The sequence below is a fragment of the Terrapene carolina genome, unplaced genomic scaffold (assembly GCF_002925995.2).
Source record: "Terrapene carolina triunguis isolate 2854851 unplaced genomic scaffold, T_m_triunguis-2.0 Scaffold69, whole genome shotgun sequence".
NCBI lineage: Eukaryota > Metazoa > Chordata > Testudines > Emydidae > Terrapene > Terrapene triunguis.
In genome coordinates, this window is record NW_020664420.1 from 61,116,872 (window position 1) to 61,140,128 (window position 23,257).

Sequence of the window (23,257 nt, forward strand, 5' to 3'; positions counted from 1 at the left end):
GTAACAGCAACTGTTAATTTCAGGCCGTGTTGTTGTTTGGTGCCTTTCTGCACCTCAGAGTTTCTAATGGTATCTTGTGTGAATAGACAGCTCTGCTTCTCCTCACGCCACTTCTCCTCACCCGTGACTAGTTACTATGCAATTACTTGCTATCAGCTTTCTCTGCCTCGTGGAGGATGACAGAGGCATTGTTCTCTGACAAAGTATCAGACAGCACCTTCTCCCAAAATAAAATAAGGACAAAAAATTGCTTTTGGTTTTCTAATCAAGTTAGGATTTTATTGCTCAGTAAATTATGGAAGAGAAAACAAGCAGAAATTAAATTGTTAGACTTTAACGATATCACTCAAGGTCCTCAAAACATTTGGTGAAGTTATTCTATAAGCTTAGTAATAAAAAGGAAAAGAAATGTTAATTAAGACAACCTCAACCCTTAACTATAAATTACCCCGACAGAATCCTTGGTACTTAAGAACATCTTAGACAGCAGATGTTTATAACATGGAACCTATTTGCCTCTGACGCTCCCGTTTGAGTGGTGTCCTTTCCTGCTCACATATCCCATTTATTATAGGGAATGTTCTTTTCAATATTATATTGGGCAAAAGGGTGATGAAGTACTCCAAAGTAAATATTGATTTTACATTAGAATCCATCCTATCAGTCACCTCCCCTCAAACAATCCAACTATCCTAAGAAGTTCTGACAAATCAGAATACCTTTGTTTGTTCCCTGATTCAGGTTTTCAGTGTGATTATTGGAGGAAATTCACTGGAGCAATTATCCTTTGCAATCAAGGGCCAGTTTCTCTTCTGGGATAAATTAGGCAGCTCCATTGACTTCTATGTGCTATATCAGTTTGCACTAAAAAATAATTTGGCTCCACATTTTTTAAGGGGCCTCAATCCAGTTTCCCATACAACTTTATGGGTACAACATTTTACACACTATTACTTATGCATGCTGATGATAGACTCACGTGTACTTGATATATGGAAACCACAGTGACATTTGCATATATAAATTCTTTTCTTTACAGAGACACAGTGATAGCACACTAATGACTGAATGCATACAGATGCCATGTTTTGAAAATCTGTTTAATCTCATCTGATTCTTGGGTGGAGGACACCTAATTCTTGAGCAGGGATTCTTAAGAGCAATGAACAACATTCAAATATACCCGTAATGCTTAAAATCACTGTGTGACCAAATCTTTTCCAGACTCATACAGAAATTGATTTTTGTTAGACTTCCACTCTAGGTAATACAGATTATTAATTCATACATTACAAATAAAATCATAGGCCGATATATCCATCTGTACCATAAAACAATGCATAGATTCTTTTAATCAATGTTGAGAGATACTTAGGTCCAGATCTTCAAACATTATTTGGGTGCTTAAATCCCATTGAAATCAATGGAAATTAGGCCTTTACATACCTTTGAGGATCTGGGACAAAGGTAAGCATAGAAAGAACCTCAAAATGTTTAGTGTTCAAGCTAGGTTTCAATAAACATTCAGAAGTTAGGCTGCTTACCTGAACTATCTTGCATTTGCAAAATTGGCTGTGAAACCTCATTCAATTTCTGCTTTCTAGAGAGAAATACAGTGACAGCAATCTCTCTCTGTGTTTTGGCATTGCCTCTACCAGTCCTGGCCAGAAACCAACAATTTGAAAAAAAGAAATGTAGAATGAAATCCTGGCCTCACTGAAGTCATGAGAGTTTTTCTATTGACTACAGTGGAGCCAGGATTTCACCCACAGGCTTTTCTGACCCTTATAAAAGATTCAGTTTGAGTTTGCAAAGTTTCAGGGAGTTCTGAGTATTTTAGAAATGGTGTGCTCACCCTTAACCAATCATTTACTTCAATGGAGCTATGCAGATTTACACCTGTGTAGAATTTGGTTGTCAGCATGCTGTAAAGCAAAGAAAGAAAGCTACTACGAATACATACTATTTGGCACTTCTCATCTGAAGATCTTAAATCACTGAACATATTTAAGTGAATGTGTATGCAAGATGCTGGATTAACAGCACTCCTACCAGGAAGGATGTCAACTTTCATTTAGTTTGTCCTCCTATCATGGAGGCACTGGGCTCCTTAGCTACCAGCGTGCAGAGGTGGCATGATTCCAACACTGGAGAAAACTCTTGTTTAAACAACAAATTCTTTTGATAATTAGTAAACATACTGTAGCCAGTGAAATTATTAAAAAATGTGAAAAGGAAATAGATCTAGGTTTTAAGCAAAATTTAAGTTTTCCCCAGTGTAAATTTCCCTCTTTAACTCTGCTAGCTAAAAACCTAATAATCCATAACTGTGCCTCCAGATATAGAAAATCTTCTATGGGGATTTTGCAGGCTCACTGGAAATGCCCCATATTTGTGTTTTGATCTGTACAAGTTCAACTATCAATGAACTGTCAGCATGTATGAAGATAACTTTGCAATTGGGATACAGGGACAGTTACCCAAGAAATTTTAAAACTGTATCATAAAATAGTATTTAGAATCTGTGACTTTGTAACATTGCTGCAAACTTTATTAAAGAGAAAGTATTTGTGCTGGAGGGGAGAAAAATAGGAACTCATAGGGAATTATACAGCTGTATTAAAAATTAAACTGAATAGCATTTGGCTTTATATTAAGCCTTTCATACTCAAGACATCTCAAAATGCTTAAAAAGCAGAGAGTTACTGGTAGCAGAGCCACTCTGTAGACAGCCATTATGCACCCAACATGCACTCAAGCATAGCTTTGGACATTGCTAGGTCAAATTTTCAACTACCAAAAGGAAAAAAGAAAGTTAATTTTTGCATATGCAAATCTGCATTTGTGCATGCTAAATGGGTAATTGTGTGCCTACTCTCATTCTGTTTGTGAGAATGCAGGGTTTGCATGCATAGCAAGTGCCTGCCTGCATTTTGGGGCACAAATTAGGTGCCAGCAATCAAGGCCGGCTCCAGGCACCAGCCCACCAAGCTGGTGCTTGGGGCGGCACCTGGAGGGGGGCGGCGCGGTGCTCCGGCCCGAGAGCGGGGCCGCGACCGGGCTCGCCGCCCTCCCCCCGGCGCTGCCTCTGGCCGCCGCGGAGAGCGGCGCCCCGGTGGGGCTCGCCACCCTCCCCCTGGTGCTCTGGCCGCCGGGGCTCCGCTCTCCCCGGTGGGGCTCGCCGCCCTCCCCTGGGGGGGGGGGGTGGCGGGAGGCTTTTTTGCCTGGGGCGTCAAAAAAGCCAGAGCCGGCCCTGCCAGCAATAGAAGGTTGGAATGAAAAGCACCTAATAGTTAGGGCTGGCTGAAAATGTTCCAGTGAAACTGTTTTTCAATGGAAAATTGGGGTTTTGACTAAATGACATTTTTCATGGTAAAATGTCTATATTTGCATACATTATATTTGTGTGTATAAATATAAAATATGTATAAAAAGCAGTAAATAGACATTTATCGGCTCAGATTCTCAGCTGTGCCGAGCTCACACACTTGGCACAGCTGAAGAGAGCAGCATGGGACTGCTGATCCTGGTCTGGTCAGGGGCCCAAACATCCCCTGGTAGAATTGAAAGAGCCGCGTGCTCTGCCCTAACCCCGTCCTGTCACTAGCAGGCTCTTTCATGCCCCATCCAGTCCCCACTATGCCCTGACCTAACCCCCGGTAGAGACAGCGCTATTTTCAACAGGAGGGCTTCTCCCATCAGTATAGCTACTGCCTCTGGCAGAGGTGATTAACTACACCTACAGGAGAAACTCTCCCATTGGCAAAGCAGCATCTTCAGAGAAGTGTCATAGCAGCGTGCAGCTGCACCGATGCGTCATTTTAAGTGTAGACCCGCCCTTAAGAACAGACCAGCTCCATAATTGTGGAAGTTTAAACACACTGTCCTGTGGCAGCAAATGCCCACCTCTCCCTGTGCTATACAAATCGGTAGAGAAGGCAAACCAGACTACGTTTTACATAGTGAACAATTTGCAAATGATTGAAACAAACTCCTAGCGCAAGCATACCTTTTCCCCATACCTCAGCTCATCCCAGTGCTGCATTTGTGGCTTCTGCCTGTGACAGTGGTATGAACTTTCATTTTTCCTCTAATGTCTATCCTATGGGAATGAATTGAAGCTAGAGGAGGAAAAAATGTCAATGAATACAGAGATCTTGTTCTGCAGAAGCTCATAGCAGCAACAATAGACAAAACGGACAAAATTCATCCTGCTGTAACTCCATTTGTTAAATGTAAAGAACACATTACTTCTTGCCTCGCTCTCTCTAATGGTTTGAAGGCAGTCTGGAACTGTAATATGGCCCAGTTTTCTAAAACTGGATTCATAAATTTAGGCTGCTAAGTCCCTACTTATGCGCTGAAATAAGTGGCCTGATTTTCAAAAGTGCTCAGAACCCAAAGGCTCCCATTGATTTCAACAGAAGACACAGCAGCCTGCTACAACCTATGGCTGGTACTGAAAGCCAGAGTGTGCAGATGTGCTGCCCCCTGGCTCCAGGTTGGGAGGGGACAGTGTTGAATGCTCAGCACTCTTGAAAATATAGCGCTTTATGCCTCGGGATCTCTGCATCAGACATTGCTGTAGGTGCTTTTAGGGACCGAGTAAGGTTAAGAAGGCATTGCCTGTAGTGCCCTTGCAGCCATGCCAATATAGCCCGCCGGTCATCTTTTAAGCAGCTGATGATCCACCCACTATCCTCAACTACTTAGCTTGATCTTAGTGAAAGCCTAGGAAATGCATGTCAGAATGGGTTGCTAGCAAGGCAGAAAATAAAATAAAAGCAATCCTGAACTTGAATGAAATATGTTAAACTGTGTTGCTGTATATACAATTTGCCCCCTTATTTTATAGGGGCTGTATTCATTACTCCTTACTGAAACAAAACTTCCATTTTAATTAACTGGCCTAATCCTGAAGTCCTTTATTCAGTCAAGACTAATTGACTCCAATGGGAGTTTTTTCTGAGTAAAGTCTGTATAAAAATCGTGTAATGCTTTCTGGATTTTAGAGACCTGGACTGAATATATCGTGTCTAATACGGCCCTTAGTTCATCTAGCAGCCTCGTGCCTTGGTAATGGCATATGCAGAGGTTGCAGCAGTTGTCTCCTCTAGTACAGGCAATGGAAAACACAGTTTCAAATTCAATGCTCAAAAGAAGGAACTGTCGGTGCTGAGGTTTATATGCTACCAGTTGCTCAATAGCAATAGGGACTTCAATAGAAATTCTATACAACAAAATACTAGAGAGCAGAATAATATGCTCTACTCGCCAATACCCTGGGATGAGATGAGTGAACTAGGCACATTTACATGTCAATTGATAGATTTTCTTTACATTATCTACAAATGACATAATTTCCCTTTAAAGAACAAAGAGCAACAAGACTTGAACTTCTCCATTCTTTTTTCAATAGGATTCTGGCCTCTAGGCACTACTATAATACAACTACTAATAATTCAGTGGTGGTAACCTCCCAAACAGGCAGGTAAGGACAAGATGGTACAGACCCCATTCTTCCTCCACACTGGCCACAATAATGGGACTGAGGGAGAGCACACTTCACCCTTGAAAGTGGTGCATCAGAGGCAGCTCTGGTCTGTGATCTGTTGGTGTGTTCCCAGAGGCTGTGCGCCTCACTCGGTCACAATGGGCCTGTTTCTCATTTACAGCAGGGCCACTATATCACTCTGGCAGTGTAAAGGGCTCTCAACGTGGGTGTAAGTAACACTTAGGCTAGGTCGACACTAGAGACCTATATTGGTATAAATACATCAGTCAGGGGTGTGAAAAATCCACATCCTGGAGCCACGTAGTTATACTGACCTAACCCCCTGCGTAGACAGCGCTATGTCAATGGGAGGGCTTCTCCTGTCAACACTGCTACCGTCTCTCGGGGAGGTGGATTAACTATGCCGACTGGAGAAGCTCTCCCATTGGCGTAGTAGTGTCTTCACTAAAGCACTACAGCAGTGCAGCTACGCCGGTGCAGCTGTGCTGCACATGAAGACAAGCCCTTACACTCTAAGGCTTCTTTTCACTATCAGGGTGGTGTAAAATGGCCTGAGTGTAAATGAGAATCAGGCCCAATGTCCCCTGGAGCTCCCATGAGGACTGAGTGCCTCTGCAGCCCCTTATCATAGGGCTGTAGCTTTGTAGCCACAAGCGAGTCCTTGCGGTAGTCAGGAAGCACATCTCCTTCCTCTGAGAACATTTTTACTTTTTTTTTTTTTTAACAGATTGAGTTTTTTGTTTTTCTCCTAAATATGAAGAGGGAATAAGGAAATGGTACAGCAGCAGGTATTATGGAAATTAGTCCTCAGCTAGGGCTAAGTAAGTGCATGTGAATAACATTAAAGCTAAATTATCCTTCAGCTTGGTATGTTACTATGAAAAATGCCTATTGCTCAAAAGTAACAATCATCAATGGAATTTGTTAAACTATGTAAATATTTGAATTTATGTTAGAGAATTTGACATTTCAAAATTAGCTTTGTTTATAAATAAGGTTCCAAATGCACATGGTATGTCAGGGAAGACTGTTAGAATTAGTATAATGAGTATTCCAAATGCTTTAAATCTCAGATGGCCAACCTATGACTTATAGGCTGAACATGGGCTGAATCCATCAAAAAAAATCTTCACCAGCACTCAGGGTTTGTATGCTCACTGGCAGGAAAAGAAAAGTTTCCCCTGCTCTTCACTTTTCTCCCAAAGAGCAGATGTGATAAAATTTTTCACTGCTATAGCAGCATTCAGATATAAAATATTCAAAGTTTTGTAAGTGTAGCTGCTACTGTTTTTACCAGATGGAGACGTGCTCATGAATGGCTAATTTTTTTAATATGTTTGTTGTGTTCTGATTTAGTTTCAATTGACATTGAAACAAGGAAACCAGCTCAATTTGAAGACAAATCTGAGAGACAACCTGTGCTTGGGGGGGAGGGGGAGAGCAGAACGAGAGCAGCCAGTTGCAGCAGTGTGACTGAGCATGCTCAGTACAAGCCAAGCAGCAAATCAGGGCTGGGGGGGGAGGGAAGGGGGCACATGACCCCGCATGACCCCCCCCCCATGTTGCCTCTGGACCATTTATTATCTGAATTCTCCTCTAATACCAATGTAAATCAGGAGTAAACCCACTGAAGTGAGTGTGGTTACAGCACAGTGTAAAATAGCCATACATGCTCTATAGTTTAGGCCATGTACACCTCCCCGCCCCTTCCCTGTGTTTGGAGGAGAGCCAAAAGCTGATAGATTCTGGCTGGGGAACGTGGGGGAAGCATGAGCTATGTGACACATTCCACCAATCCTGCAGAAGCCCTCTGCTTTTAGGCCGTAGGGCAGGCTGCTGTAGCTGTGGAAGGGGGATGCTGGTCGTGAGAGGGGCAAGATCAATGTGATGACCATCCTCCATGGTATTTCATCCCTAATCCTGCAGAGATTTTTCTCAATGGATACAATCATGAACCAATCGGCATAAACTCCTGTGGGTTCATTTTAGGCACAAAGGAATTTTCCTTTGTTTGGGGAGGGGGCTCAGGACAGCTGTTAGGTAGGCAGGCAGGATCGAATGACTCCTTTCAAACCCATTGTCAGGGGAAAAAGAGGAATGGGAGGGAAAGCTTGGAGAACAATTCAGAGAGACTGGGTATTCTTGGGGATACTGAGATCCATAGGGTTTCTCTACTGGTCTTGAGCTGTGCATTTCACAGGTCTTCAAAAGTAACCCTCCAAACATGAATCAATGTAACATTGTCTTTGGTCACCTGAAATGTCTGCTCAAAGAAGCATGAACTCTCCCATTCATCACAGCTATTTTAGCTATGATGCCTAATGATGACACTTTGAGGGTCAGATTTTCAAATAACTTAAGTGTGCAATCACATGCCAAATTAGCAAATGCAAGTAGTACAACTGTGCATTCAAATCACATAACCACATGCCCAAGAGGCCCAGTGCCAGCAGTCGGAGATCTGCTGTATTTCAAGAGTAATATGATTCTAGCCCACTCTTGCTGATTTCTTAGGGTTTTTTTTTTAAAAAAAGAAACTTTCAAGAAGAATTTGTTTCAATTCATTGCTCCCGTATTCTGACAAGTTTATAGCCAGTTTTATTCTAAGATTTGCTCACACAGGCAAAACTCAGTTGATGCTCATTCTTTTTCAGAGATGATTCAGAAATGCCACTTATCAATTATTTACGACTAATTCATATTTAATTGTTTAGTAACGAACACCAACTACTTCTATTTACAAATGATAAAATATGCTGTGTGATCATAAGTCAAGAATTAATAGGAAGAAATGCTAATTATACTATTGGAAAAAAGATAACTGGAAAAATTGCACTCAATTGGGACTGTTAGTTGCTGCAGGTTTAATGACCACTTTTCTGATATATCTTATTTCAAAAGAGTGTAGCAAAAAGTGATGATGCATGAAAGTTCTTGCATTTAGGAAATAACTGGAGCTTTATGAACCTTTCTTAAGGAAACCTGAATACAGAAAAATGTGCCTGGTTTTGTTTCAAACCCAAACTATGGATAAGGTCACAAAGGTTTTCTAGTCCTGTGGCAAATATGAGTTGCTATTTGGCCAGTGTATGGTTCTGAAGGGAGACCATTAGAAAGCTCTCTGATTTCACATGATTTTGACCTGAAATCAGGTAAAATTTGGAAGCTTTAGTTCATTGTTGGAAGTAGAAACTCCAAATGAACCTCAAGAAGTCAAAGCTATAAAAAGGTTTTCCTTAAACCCATTTACTGAATTGGAACCTTTTTGCATGTTTCTAAGACTAATGGGCTAGAGCCTTAGCAGCAGCTACGATCGGCTCAGGGCATGTGAGGGGCAGAGGCTCCCTGACACTAGGCCCGTCCAAGTCCTCCTTATAACAAAAGGCAACCTCAGGACTACTCTACATTAAACCTGGCTTCCCATGACCTAAAAGGGCTACTCCAGCAGTTGGGGAATACTGGATGCTGTGGTGCTCCAGCCACTTCCTCTTACTCCAAGAACACCCCCATTGCTAAGGACTCTGAGAGTGATTGGCATAGAGCTGCTTCGACAGCTCAGTAACACCCAGGGATTTTTCCTAGACTGCTGAAATCCTCAGGGGAATGGATTCCTCAGGTGTCACAGAGCTGCAGACCTGGCACGCTAGGTCATTCTACAAGTACACACCAACTGGTCACTGGAGAGCAGAGTTATTTTTTCTAGTTTTTCTTTTAATTTTAATTTTAAGTATTTAAATTTAAATTAGAAACTCAGTCCCATATTTGTGCTGGTTGCTGAAATACTGACAGTTGGCTCTTTTAATTCACTGTATCAAATCTTCAGCTTTGTGTTTAACAGGAAGCTCATAAGGTTTGGTTTTCTTGTGCAGCTTTTCTTCTCGCCTTTTCATAATTTCTCTGAAGTGCTCTTCCTCCTTCCTTTGTTTTTCCTGAAGTTCTTTCTCCAGGAGCTCCTCCTCTTCCTTAAGTCTGATCTGCAGCTCTTTCTGCCACTGTTGCAAAACAAGAGAATGATTTCATTTTGGTGCATGATGTCTATATAGGAAAAAAACACAATTTGGCATAACTGGGGTTAACGTGAGCAAAAAAGTTGCACAAACAGCAAGGGCAGGTAAGGACAGGTATTTAGAAAGAGGGCTTCTGTTGGAGGCTTGCGGCTGTGTGCAAGGGTTGGGGCGGTGGACGGATGTCATAGCTTGCCTTATTGCTGCTAAAACAGAAGTGTATGACTTTGCAGGGAGGAAGGCTCACACGTCCAGTGGAAAATATCATTCATTTGTGGACAGTCCTGCTCAGCTGTAACTTAAACATAATACAACTGGTATTCATATTTCCAATCTATCTCATGGTTTCACTTACAGACATTCTCAATGCTGATAAACTGGGGGGGGGGGGGGGGAAATCAAGTAAGAAATGTATTTGCTTATTTCAGTCTTTATAGGGAACATAGGCATTGCCAGAAGTAAAAACATTTTGCTGAAAAAGACTGAAAGTATTATAGTGCTGCAATCAAGAAGCAGAAGTTAATGTCTCTTCTTTTGTTCCTCAATGACAATGTTATTACTGCATTAATGGAGGCCCTGCAGCTACAGACTCTTAAATACAGAAAATCCAAGTCTGAGTAACACAGCCATAAAAATGTGTCAGGTGTTTTGGGGGTTTTTTAGGTTTCATAAGAAGAATAAAGTGGGGGGGGGGGGGGGAGAGGGAGGAACCACAGTCTCAAAGCACAGGACCAGGTATGGTAAATTCTGGGCTGAAATGTAAATTTTCTCATGCTTTTGGGAAGCTGACTGGAATATTGTGAGGCCCACTGATGCCTTATGGGATAATCAATCCTAAAAAGTAGGTGTCTCTTTCGAAAAACTTCCCCCACCCTGAAACAAACCAGTGGCTCAGGGGCATGTTGTCCATGGTTACAGTGAATGTCAGCTGAGAGAAGTGCTCTGAATTATCAATAAGATTTCAATACACTTGGTATTTTTTCTGTCTACACAGTGACAACTCAATGGAAAATTAAATCTAAAAGCTGTTTAACGTAATATTTCTTTCGTTCCCAAACCTGGCTTTATAAAATCAGCAATAATGAAGTCAGCAAAGAAAGGTGAATCATATATGATAGCATACAGAGAATAAGGAAGTCTTATGATTTCTTAGGGGAGATTCATATGAGAATTGTGATGGCAAAAGCAAGTCCAAAAACCAAAACAGCACTTCTGATTAACATAACAAAGAAAAAGTTATTTATTTACTATTGTTCTTTGTGAAGCAAAATACCTGGAAGCAAAATACCCACTCTTGGGAGCAGATGCATTTCTGAACCCTCTTGAAAGCATTGGTCTTTGGGGTCACCTGATGTTGTATAGGGCGTACTATCCCCGCCTCCCCCCCCCCAGGTGCTTTTCATTTTAATCAAATGCTATATACTGTACTACAAAAGACCTTTGAGAAAATGGGCAGAGAAATGTGGGACTCTAGCTGACAATCTTCTGAAAAATCTATGAATAAATAACCTTTTGTTTCCTTATAATACTGTCAGTAGGACATGGCTTTGAGGAGAACCAGTTAAATAAAGACTGCAGCTTGCTCTGCTGAACTGGACATCAGACCTAGCTGCCAGATCAATAGAGAGAGCAATACTGAGTAAAGGTATGAATATAAGTGCAGGTAGCAGGCTTGTGTAGCTTTGCGTAGCTTACTAAGACTTACTGTAGAGGCTACCTGGGTCCCAATGAAGTGTGTTCTAAGACATTAAAGCACTGACAAGTCCACAAAATCAATCCAACAATACCCACACTGGCAATAACCAGCAGCAGGCATTGGTCTTTCTAACAGCATTCAAACCAGACCTTAGCCAAGGATACAAAAGATAGGGAGACGCTCCATGTGCCCTCACCCTCTTGCATACCTGTCAGAATCTAGCCCTTAGTTAGGAATTTAGGATCTGGGCATAGTACCCCCCTTATATTTAGAAAATGTGTATGATCAATTAGTGTAAATCTCCCTTACTAGCCTGGCTGAGCTTATTGCAGCTAGTAATAGTCTTGAGGACACACAGAGCACTCTTCCAAAAGTTCAAATGGAGGGTCCATCAATCCTGGCAAACAGGAGATTCTAGTCCCAAGTAGCAGAGGCTCACAAATAAGTAAAATGGCATATAACAGTCCTCTCAGAAAATGTCTCCACATTTGGATGTGCAAAGAGATGGGTTTGGACAATACTGTGAGATAGTCTGGCATGTCTGAGTGTTAAATCCATGATTAAAGGTATCAAAGAATTAAATGAATCACTCTTAGCTATGGAGCATATTGTTATGAACTGGGTTAAATCTTGTTATGGATTGAATTAAAATCTCATTGAAACTGATGTCTGAATGGGCCCTTCACATAAGGTTGCTGATTGCCATATTTGGGGTCAGGAAGGAATTTTCTCCTGGGTCAGATTGAAAGAGACACTAGGGTTTTTTCATTTTCCTCTTCAACAAGGGGCATGGGTCACTTACAGGTTTAAACAAGTGTAAATGGTGTGTTCTTGGTAATTTGAAGTCTTTAAATCATGATTTGAAGACTTCAGTAACTCAGCCAGAGGTTATGGGTCTAGTGGGTGAGGATCTGTTGCCTGCGATGTGCATGATGTCAGACTAAGGCCAGAAGGGACCATCATGAGCATCTAAAGTCTATGAGACAGTTAAGGGGCCACACCTAAAACAAGGCCTGATAGAGTCTGCCCAGGAACCAGCAACATGTGGGCCGTGGGTTTGAATGGGTATGGATCTGACCAGGTGTGTGGGTGGGTAAAAGAGAGAGACAAGACTGGGGGAAGACAAGAAACAGAGAGATGGTGAGCAGAGAAAGAAAGCGAAGCAGCAACCTGTAAGCAGGGTGATCCTGAAAGAGCTCAGAGAAAGGTTCTGGGTCCGGATGCTGGCTGAAAGGACCTCAGGGTGTAAGCTAAGAACCATTTTTTGTTCTTCCTCCTGTGTTCACAGAAGCAGAACTTTGTACATTGTTTGTAAATAAACAAGAAAATACCAGACTCCATCATCAATTTCTACTCCCAACTGGAACATCCCCAGTGCCCTGAACTTTGACTAGCCACTCAAATAAAAAAGGGGTAACAATATTTATATGAAGTCTAGTTCCTACAACTTCCAAAAATCATATGTTCCAACAGGATTCCCTCAATGTTACCACCAAAACTGATGGTTGAGGAGGACTGAATGTTGCTCCCTTGCAGAAATACTTGAATACTGCCAACCATGCCAGAGAGATCTCAGCAGGCATGGTGACTAGAAATTGGAAACTGTTCTCCTCTTGAGTCTTGCAAAATGGTGTTACAAAAGTACTATATTTTGAATTTGACATGGACACTGCTGATAACATCCCAGCAATGGTGAAAATGGCCATTGGATCAATGATTACAAATCAAATTTTGCTTTTAGTTATGCTCATGAAACCCAAATGAAGTCAAAATATAAATGTAACTAAAGGCATAATATTGACTACGAGTGGTCAAATCCTTTTATACCTGATGCAAAAGATGGTAGCTACTGTAGCAATATAGCATTTCTCTACCTCCCCACTAGGGTATTGGCACAGTAATGACAAGGCCTGGTCCTGCTATCACTGAAGTCTCTGAACTGCAAAACTCCTATTTACTTTAATGGGAGCAGGATCATGGTATTAGAATCTACTTGAATCTAAGCCATTTATATAATTACACCACTTTCTGAAGCACCTGCTACTATTGTTCCAACCAAAACTATTTAGCTCCAGATCACAGCATCAGGCCATGCTTTCTCACATGCTGCTTCTCATGCTTGGGAGAAGCTCCCAGTGAGCATCTGCAAAACTAACTCATTATCCTCCTTCAGATCTCTCCTTCAAACTCTCCTCTGTCATGGTGCCTTCAAAAAACTTGACAAGTTAGGTGGCTGAGACCACTGTCGATCATGCTGACCAATCTTGTCTGATTGTTTCATGTGACTCCCTTGTTGGTCTGTCTGTAACCATCTGTTGTCTCTTTGGGGCAGGGATGTTTTATTCTGTTTGTACAGCACCTAGCACAATGAGGTTAGAGTCCGTGATTGGGGTTCCTAGGCACTATGGTAATATAAATAATAATAATATAGCAGTTCTCACGAAATTACAAAATTCTAATATGTAGCTAAATGTTTTGACAAATTATCGGCACAATGCCTTCCAATTTAGCCACCTGACACTCCAATGTTACTAGCATCTGTTGCCAATCAGGAATTGCTAATGGCAGTCCATCACTAAGTCTCCGTGAGCTATAGTGAAAATTTACCTTTGTAGTGTTGGCATATCTGTCAAGTTGAGTTTAAGCAACAAGGTCAAATTGAATATATCTTTCTAAATAAATAAAAGCAGAATGTAATGATATATTTTTAGATAAAGAAGTTGCTGCCTGAATGCAGTGCAGTGGATTAATGTATTGCTTTAATGGACTAGCCTCCTGCCTCTCCAGCTCATGTAAATCCTACAAGAACAAAGTGATTAAGAAATCTTTTTGATCTGTCAAGGGTAAAGGATGGTCACCAGAAAACTGAGTCAAAGGGTTTGGATTCAGTTGTTAGGAACACACATCAGAAGAAATCAGTGCTCTGTACTCAGATGTAAGCTTTTTGTCAGAAGAAATCAGTGCTAATTCAGGACACTAGGATTAGGCTATTATTTAACAAATAACAAAAGGCAGTGTTTTCCATAACTTAAGGAAGCAAATAAGATGCACTTGTAGCAGAGTTAAAAGGTAATAAAGTTTGGCAATGGCTGAATTTTGTAATGCTCAATATTCAATTTATGTGAATGCATATTTTTTTCAGGTCTGCTTCTCCTTGCTCAAAGAGCTTTTTTATAATTGTAAACAATGCTACTTGTCAAACAAAAAAAGGAAATAAGGATCTTACCTGATCCTCAATTATCTTCTTTAGCTCCCTATCTGTCCGGGTAAGGATATCTGGATATGGATAAATTGGTGTTCTTGCTTGCAAAAGTTCTTCCCTTTAGTAAAAAGAGAAACATCCAGCATCATGACATATCAGCATTCCTTTTCTTGAAATCATGCCTGCGTCTATGCTAGTCTTTTTGAGGAAATCTTCAACCAGTGCATTTCCATCAATGGAAAAAAGAGTTGGAGTGCTAATGTAAATAGAGCTCAGGAATTTTCATCACTGTGTCATCAGACCAGCTCCGAGAAATGGTCAATATTGAAATCTTCGTAACTGCAAGTAATGCTGTTTCTCTGTATTCCCTATTCTGTGCTAAGTATAAGGAGTACCATAAATATTGCAGTAACATAAAAAGGCTACCTGTGCACTTGCAGCATGATGGTTTCAACTGTCTACCTACCATAGGGTTACCTATAACACCCATCTTAGTAGTATCTAAAATTGTTTGCAATATTGTTTGTTGCCATGTTGATTCCAGGATATTAGATAGACAAGGTAGGCAAGGAAATATCTTTTGTTCGACTAACTTGTGTTGGTGGAAAGTACTAACTTTAAGGCTTCTCAGAGCTCTTCCTCAGATCTGCGGAAGTAAACCAGAGTGTTTGAGCTAAATACAAGTTGTTAAGTAAACAATCTGTCCCAATTTATTAGCTCAGACACTCTGGTTTCCTTCCCTAGACCGGAGAAAGAGCTCTGTGAAGCTTGAAAACTTGTACCTTCCACCAACACCAGTTGGTCCAGTAAAAGATATTACCTCACCTACCTTGTCCCAGTAGCATCTAAATCCTGTTAATAAGTATTTTTATAGCAGAAGTCACAAGGGGGTGCTGTTACATAGTCTTACGACTTTTACTCAGACTGTGAGCAATGTGGTCTCTGAAGAAATGCTGTGTTGTTAGCTTTTTTTGTGATGGCGGTTCTTTGGAGGGAGCTGTTGCAAACAGAGAAGTTGCTCTCTGCCTTAGACTCTTCCTCTATGGTTAATTCTTGGTGCAGAGTTGCTTCTAAGGAACCAGGCATTAGTATTTGGGCTGGGATTCCTGCAAGAGGGTTTTGGTTGAGTGTTGTTTGACTCCTTATGTCCCAGCACTGGTGTAAATCAACAAGTTATACTAAGAAAATGCCAAAAGTCAGTGTCACTGATTTCTCCTTAAATGGGAAACCAACCTGCAAGATGCTGACTTCTGCTACTGCTCAGCAGAGGGGCAACAGTATTCTAACTACACATAATAAGCACTGTTCTATCCAGGACTCTGGGCTAAAAGATTATCAGATAGTGAGCACACAAATAAGAAAAGTGATGAAGCTGCCTTGCATGCTTTCAAAGTTGTCAACAGAGCTCTAATCCAAAGCCCACTGGAGTCACGCAGTCTTTCTATTGACTTCAGTGGGCTTTGGAGGAGGCCCACACTAAAAGAAAACGCACGGCCAAAGGCTTTCCCTCACAGAGTGGAGAATTTGTTTCTCCATCTCTTAAAGGGGAATCTAGACAACCAGATCCCCATGTTTCCCCCTTCTTGTGATAATTCAGAGGACCACCCTGATGCAAGGAATGGGGAAGTTGGAATGGAGAATATTCTCACTCCCTGTGCTTATATTTCAGGAACAACCTTCTCTCTCCTGTTGTCCTGTTAGGAGTATTTCTTTGGGAGAGTTGCTGGTTTCTTTCATGCCCCTCTTCCCTATTAATGAAGGTATTTGTGGGGAGATCATTAGTTCTGACCCTGCCATTCTCACCACCCGCAGGGAGCCCTAGAGAGACTTCCCCTGCCTCCTGTCTTCAGCAGCTGGGCTACCTCATGCTACCTACTCTCCTGCTGTTGCCATGAGTGACTCTTGGGGGGGAGGGAGGTTCCTTCTCAGATAGAGCAGGTGGGGGGGCTCCCAGAGGCCTCCAAGTCCCTTCTCTCACCCCTTCCTCCCCAAAATGTATCTGTTTTGAAAAGCAACACTCCTATTGGACAACTGACTCTTTTTCCTCCCTGTTTTCTTTACACAGTCAGGGTCAGGGAGTGGGCAACACTCCAACACTATACAGCTGACCTAGTTGTTGTGGAGCAATAACAGCTACTATACACAATCATCCAAGAGTCTGCTCTTGGAACAAGCTAGCAGATTGTTTAAAGTGAGTGAATATGGCTTCTCTGGGCCTTTGTCTATACTAGCAAGCTCCGTAACTGTAATTTGCTACCAGTGCAGCTCCATCGGTAGTAGCTGTAATGTAGACAGCTTTCAGCTATTATTACCTCCCTGACTCTGAGAAGGATTATATAACCTGGTGATTAAAAATACGTTAGATATCTCATGTGTAGATTACAGCTTACACAGTTACTACCACAGATGGTGCTAAAAAGAGACAAGGGCAAAGTCCTGCAAGCAGCCTGGAAGAAAAGGGACATTGTGTGAAGTTGCTTTTATTGCCATGGCTGAGCAGTATTGCACAGTGAAAAAGGCAGGAACTAAATGAAATCAAGGAGTTTCCTAAAATTTAAGTTGTACTATCATCCGGTAGTAACAATAATAAAGAATCATCATAATATATTGCACATGTATAGTACTTGCCATGTGAGGATCTCAAAGCACAAAACAAATATTATTTCAGCCTCACATCACCTGTTAGATAAGGAAGTATCCCTATTATACAGCAACTAGAACCCAGATCTCCTAACTCCCAGTCCTATACTTTAGCCTCAATATTATGCTTCCCTCTCATTTGTAGCCAGATAAAATGTGGGTGCCCGAGGGACTTTGAGCACACAACATGGACTACACAGGAATTTGCAAGCTCATAGAAAAGATTAAAAAAAGAAACTAAGTGAGAGAACAGGAGAGTGAAGGACTTCAGTTCTGAATGTGGCCTGGCCATTTGTATTACTTACATATTCCTTGGTGTTGGATGCATACTCCCTTCCTGTGAATTCCTTTTTTTCCCTGGGTTTCCCTGACAATCTAGACATTTTTTTAACCTAGGTCTTGTTTTGCATATTTAATTGTTTTTCCCCAAAGCATTTTTAGTTGACTATTGCATATTTATTTTAGTAATTATGCCTAATTGTAAAAGTAGTATAAATTCAAGTAATAATTATAAAGAGCCTTATACAATTTTGTGACTAAAATATGCCACACCTGCACAGTAAAGGATTTCTGAAGTTAAAAAGCTTAGCAATTTCAAAGTATTTTCCCCCCACGTAGAGGAGATGATTAACCCATATTTCTTTATGCTCCAAGAGACACAAATAACATGGTTTTCTTTAAAATGAAAAAACACCTTTTTACTAATAGCAAAGCATAAAAAACTGGGGCAGGGATCTATCTTTTTTACTTGCCCGTAAAGCACCAGGCACACTTTCTGCATGGAACAATGTAAAGAATACAAAAAATAAGCTGTTTTTCATCTGTGAGGCTCCCAAAACTTTTACAAACTATATACATACAGTAATTACTTTCCCCTATAGAGCTAGGCATTTTCTATCAGACTGCTGAGATCTTATATGATAAAACTCAGCCAAGTTTGAATTTCTATAGTCCAGTTAGGCAATACTGAAAAGAAGGATTTGTTTTATGGTAAAAAGATTGATGCTACATTAAATACAGTGGTGATATTGGAACTTGTTACAATAATAATAACCTACAATGGCTTAAAAGAGAACTGGAATAGTTCTTTAAAAACAAAAACAACCCCATAAAATGTTTCTTACCTGTATCAACCTTATCCCATTCGCTTCAGCTACCAAGTAAGACTGTAGCTCACAGATAGACAAATTGTACCATAAAACCTGACACACAATTGACTATACCAAATATGTCCTGTACTCTTGCCAACCTGTACCATTTTTGACTACCTGGTTGGTTAAACTCTTTCAGCTTCTTAGTTCCACATCAGCTCTCTCTCAATTTTGTGCAGTACAACACAGCTCAATTTCATCCAGAGAAACAATCTGAATTGCTTAAATTTCCTTGGAACTGATTTTGTAGCATCTGAAGTACAAGTGGTAGTTTCTCAGTGTGCACACTAAATAACCCTGAATTGATTTAAGATGAAGCTGGTCAGTAAAGATCAATTGAGGGCATGGTGACCCACAGTAGAAAAAGAGAAATGCAAATCATGGTTTTTCTAGTGAACAGAAAATAGATGTTGTCTTACCGATCAAAACCTCCTTTGCAGATTCTGCACTGGGGATATAACTTGAAATTGATAATCTTTAAACTTTTGCTCAGGGCTGTGAGATTTTAAAGGGAAAAAATTGTGACCTACACTTTACAAAATGACTTTCAAGAAAACAGCTGTTCCCAGCAGTTCACTGTATTCTATGTATTCACAAGCCCTCTAGCACAGAGGAACAGCATCAATGGGCTCACCTAAGATTGTTGAAAGCAGACATTTTAATGGGTTTTTGCCATTTCCTCTATGCTAATCTTTGATATTTTTCTTCTGCTTTATTTTCTACTAACACTATTCATACATTTTAAACAGAGGAAGAAAAATGGATGGCAGGACTTGTGCAGCACTGAAAGCAGCCTGATACAATACCTGAGTGCATTTGTGCAACCACAGTATTTTCAAACAACTGCAGTGCTGAATCCCTAAAGTACCTGACAGATGTCTATGTATGAACCAACTGTACAAGCAGCAAGTATTCTCTAATGTGAAACCACTTTAACTTAACATGAGACCAAAATACCCAGTTCAGTGAATTTGATATTCACTTAGCTAACAAGCTTGAAGTGCCTTATTGAAATCCATATCAAATGCTTACTAAAAATGAAGCTTCCACCATCATAGTGAGCAAAATCATAGTATTTAACTATGGATAAAACAACGTATCCTTGATTTTTTTCACATTGTTGATGTATCATCTATAGACATTACATTTATAACAGTAAAATCTTTAATGTTTAATAAAAGATAAGTGTTAATATAGTCTGTGGTGTTAACTTTACTTATAAATCATTGTGATAAAACTCTCACACTTAAGCTTTCACCTATGTTAATGAATTGAGATAATTATCTACATAGTGCCTCTTCAACTTTCTCATACTGTAAATGGAAGGTTTCTTTCAAATATCTAAACACCTACATACTCCATAGCAAAGGTTTATAAATTGCCCTCAGTGGAAGATGGAGATTTAAACACAGAACTATTTATATTTCCAAAGTCAGAGCCTTTTGTTTTACTAAATGGAATAAAAGGATTATCTGAAAACACACAGAGAAATTAGTATAGCAGTTAGCAGTACCTTTCATTTACATATTGGCCTCCATCCTCAGTTGTGTTAGTCACCTTGTTCTGTTCCACCTGTGCACAGCTGCCCTAAAGCCAGCATAGCTGACTACACCAGGGCCTCCCGTGGGTCTGAGGATTCTCTAGTGGTGTGGAGCTGGCTTAATGGCACTGCATCACACCTCCTCATTTGGCCAGCACAGGGAAAAGCTAGGAAGGAAGGGGCATGGCAGAGGCATCCCAGCCTCCTAGTGATCCCCAGATGCTAGGACAATGCCTTTTGGTGCCCCTTCCTAAATTACACTGTTCTCTTCTCACAGGCAACCAAGGAGGGGAGTGATTTTTCCTGAATTGTACTGTAAAACATCACTGCTAAGTTTATATTTATTTTTTTCAATTTTTAATTAAAACTTTTTTCGTTTCATTTGTAGCTGATGTAGTGAGGTTCTATCCTCTTTCCTGAGTATCCATATATTTTTAAAAGGGCAACAGTCAGATTAAGATTCCCCTATTTTCAGGCCAGCAGGAAGGTATACTTGGCTGCCAGCATAAGTTAGAGAAGCCTCCAGGTTGCTTTTACTTACATTTTGCTATTTAATGGTCATTCCAGCAGTAGCAGTCCAACCCCATCTCCTTCCTCGGGTCATGCCCTTTGCACCAGATAGTACAGAGCCATTATGCTGTCTCTGTGTCATGAAGGAGTATTCTGTGGAGGCTGGATCCAATAAGGCTTTACAACTCTTTTAAGCCACCAGAGTGGTGTGAAGGGGCATGTCACAGGGTGACGGCCCCTTTAAGAGGTGAGGGGGTCTAGCCCTACCTGTGACACTTTGTTTGCCTCCCCAGGTGGAGAAAATAAGCAAAGTCACATGACAGGTTGGTCATGTGGCAAAAATCAGGCCATCTGGGGAGAAGATAAAAATATAAAGCTCCACAGTGAGTGCTAAGGGTAGGGAGTGGCAGGTTAGATAACTTACGGAGAAGACTGGTAGAAGCAATCCTGTCTGAGTCCCAGCAGAGCCCAGGAGTGCAGGGTCCAGGACAGGAGGCTTGGGTGAAAAGACTCTCCAGAGAGATGAGGGGCTGCAGTAGAACTGACAGAGCTCCTTGGCTCAGAGGTAACTCAAGGGGGGAGCAGGGAACCTGAAGTTCTGATGACTGAGGGTGAAATTGGAAACCCCAAGTGAGAAGGGTCACAGGAAACTGTATCTTTATAAAGACTTAATAAATGAGACCCTAGGAAAGGCAATATGATTGTGTATTTTGGGTGTGGAACAAGTTATTTGGGGAGGCAAGAGGGACCTGAGGGTAATGTGCCTTCAGAGCCATGTTGTGCCATGAGGGAGCATGTTGTGCTCTGGGATGGTACTTGGCCCCAATACTATAATGCAGCAGTTGTCAAACTGTGGGTTGTGACCCCATTTTAATGGGGTCACCAAGGCTGGCATTAGACTTGCTGGGACCCGCTGCCTGGGCTGAAACCTGAGTCCAAGGGCTTCAGCCCTGGATGGCTGAGGTCAGGTTACAAGCCCCATGCCTGGGACTAGGGCCGACAAGAGGGTGGGGAAGCCGGTACAAATTACCGTGGTCCGGCGGTCCGGAAGGGGGCCCGGCTTCCCCCCCCCCTCGTCGGCCCTGTTTAGCCGGTCCACCCTTGCTGGGGGGCCCGAACCCGCTCTCGGCAGCCCTGCCTGGGACAGTAGCCTTCAGGCTTAAGCTTTGGCCCCTCTGCCTGGGATGGTGGGGCTTGGGCTTGGGCTTTGGCTGCCTGGGGCAGCGGGGTTTGGGCAGGCTCAGGCTTAAGTCCCCTCTCTCGGTGTCATGTAGTAATTTTTGTTGTCAGAAGGGGTTTGCGGTGCAATGAGGTTTGAGAACCCCTGCAAAAATACAATGGGACATCTGGCCCATAGTCTGTAAATCAGTTTGGGGTCTTTTGAGGATGATGTGCTTTATAAATAGCATTTTGACAATATTCCTATTATGTTTTTTGTATTTTAAATCTGGGAGGTGATGATCTTTTCTATAGTTTGTAGTGACCTATACAATTTCCTCTTGCTCCATTGCTGGCTGCTGCATTAGTTTTCTCAGATTTGTCTGATTGTTATTTATTCTAGTATATTTGTTTTATTTTCCTCCTAGCACAGTCTCTCTAATGGAATTAGTTACTTTCCTTACTCTAAGCGCTGAATTGACATTTTTTATGCATACAGGTTTTCTTTGAGTTTCTTCTTCTTTTGGATCCTGGATTCTTTCAGCTGGACTTCTGCCTGTAAGTTCTCTTCCTCAGTCGTCTCTTTGCTAAGTTATCGTAGCAGCAGCCCAGTGCATGGAAAATCATCATCTGTTAAACTATGGATATGCTGACTTTTTTAATTTCAAGGAAGTGCTTCACACTGACTCTCTGTTCTTTTGGTGATTGCACTCAACTTATTTCTGCTGAAAATGTTAGATAGTAAACCCTTAAATCTGTAATAGAATGTTATCCTCACATGGCATTGGGCTAATGTACATCAAATGATATAGGATGATGAAATCTGACATGACCTAATGAAAAATGATGCATGCCTCAGATGCTTTAGTTTTTTTTACAATTTGCTAAAAGTGGCCAGAAGCAGCTAAGTAGCTTCAAGACATGGAACTCTGTTAATAAATCTTGGGTTTAAAAAAAAAAAAGAAGTAATAAGTAGCTGAAGCACCTCCAATTTTTATCTGAAATTTCCAACACAGTATCTACTGGGAAATTTCATTTGGGTCTTATTACTTGACATCAGCATTGCCATGTCTGCATTTGCCTTAATTTGTAGGTTCAATCTTTCCCTGGTTGCTCCCTTGTTGTTATAAGACTCAGATTAGTCAAAGACTTCCTTTATACCACAGTGTGCTGCAGTATAAAGTTTCTTCTCATTGTCAGAGCAAGGTGCTTGCTATTGTTTTTGTTGTAGTGTCACTGTAAGGTGTTTAGAAACTGTTTTAATAGTCTCTCGTTGTTTAGGACCTAGCTTCTCATGATCAGCCATCTAAAATGGCTGTTTTATGCACACAGCTACTCTATACTTTGCTTGTGCAATTACCTCTACACCTGAACATTTTTTGGGGTGTAACGTAGGAGTCTCTCTTTGGAAATATTACTTTCTGAAGCCCAGTTAATTGTGATATGTCTGTCTTACCACCTGAACTACCAACTGTTAAACTGGAACTGCAGAGGACAAAGTGAAGCTGTGATATAGTAATGGTGACACCTCTATAATAGATTCTGAGTGCTGCTGCACAGAAGGGAAAATTGGGAACTTTACAGGGAAAATTGCAGCCCACAATAAAGTGGTGAGGAATCCTATGACCTGATTTAATAATATCTGTTTCTGAATTTTTGGTGGAGTTAACTTACCATATTAGTTCGGAGCCAGGGGCTCAGACCTCACTGGGCTTCTTTTTAACCTTACCCACATCAAATATCTGAGCAGAGCACTGGCATTCACTGCCCTGCTATGTTGCAGTCAAAGCAGGAACAACACTGGTGCCCCACCGAATGCTTTGCAACTATACAAAACACTT

At 41.2% G+C, this 23,257-nt stretch overlaps 1 protein-coding gene across 1 annotated transcript in view; it reads right to left on the reverse strand.

Annotated features, from left to right (window-relative positions):
- Positions 1–9,318: 9,318 nt before the first annotated feature.
- Positions 9,319–23,257, reverse strand: part of TMEM232 (transmembrane protein 232) — a 119,342-nt gene continuing 105,403 nt past the window's right edge. Inside the window, exons 12-13 of the mRNA XM_026649212.1 lie at positions 14,442–14,535; positions 9,319–9,507 (exon numbers count right to left, since the gene is read on the reverse strand). Of these exons, the coding sequence (XP_026504997.1) occupies positions 9,319–9,507; positions 14,442–14,535 (283 nt within the window). The remainder of the gene's footprint in view (positions 9,508–14,441; positions 14,536–23,257) is intronic.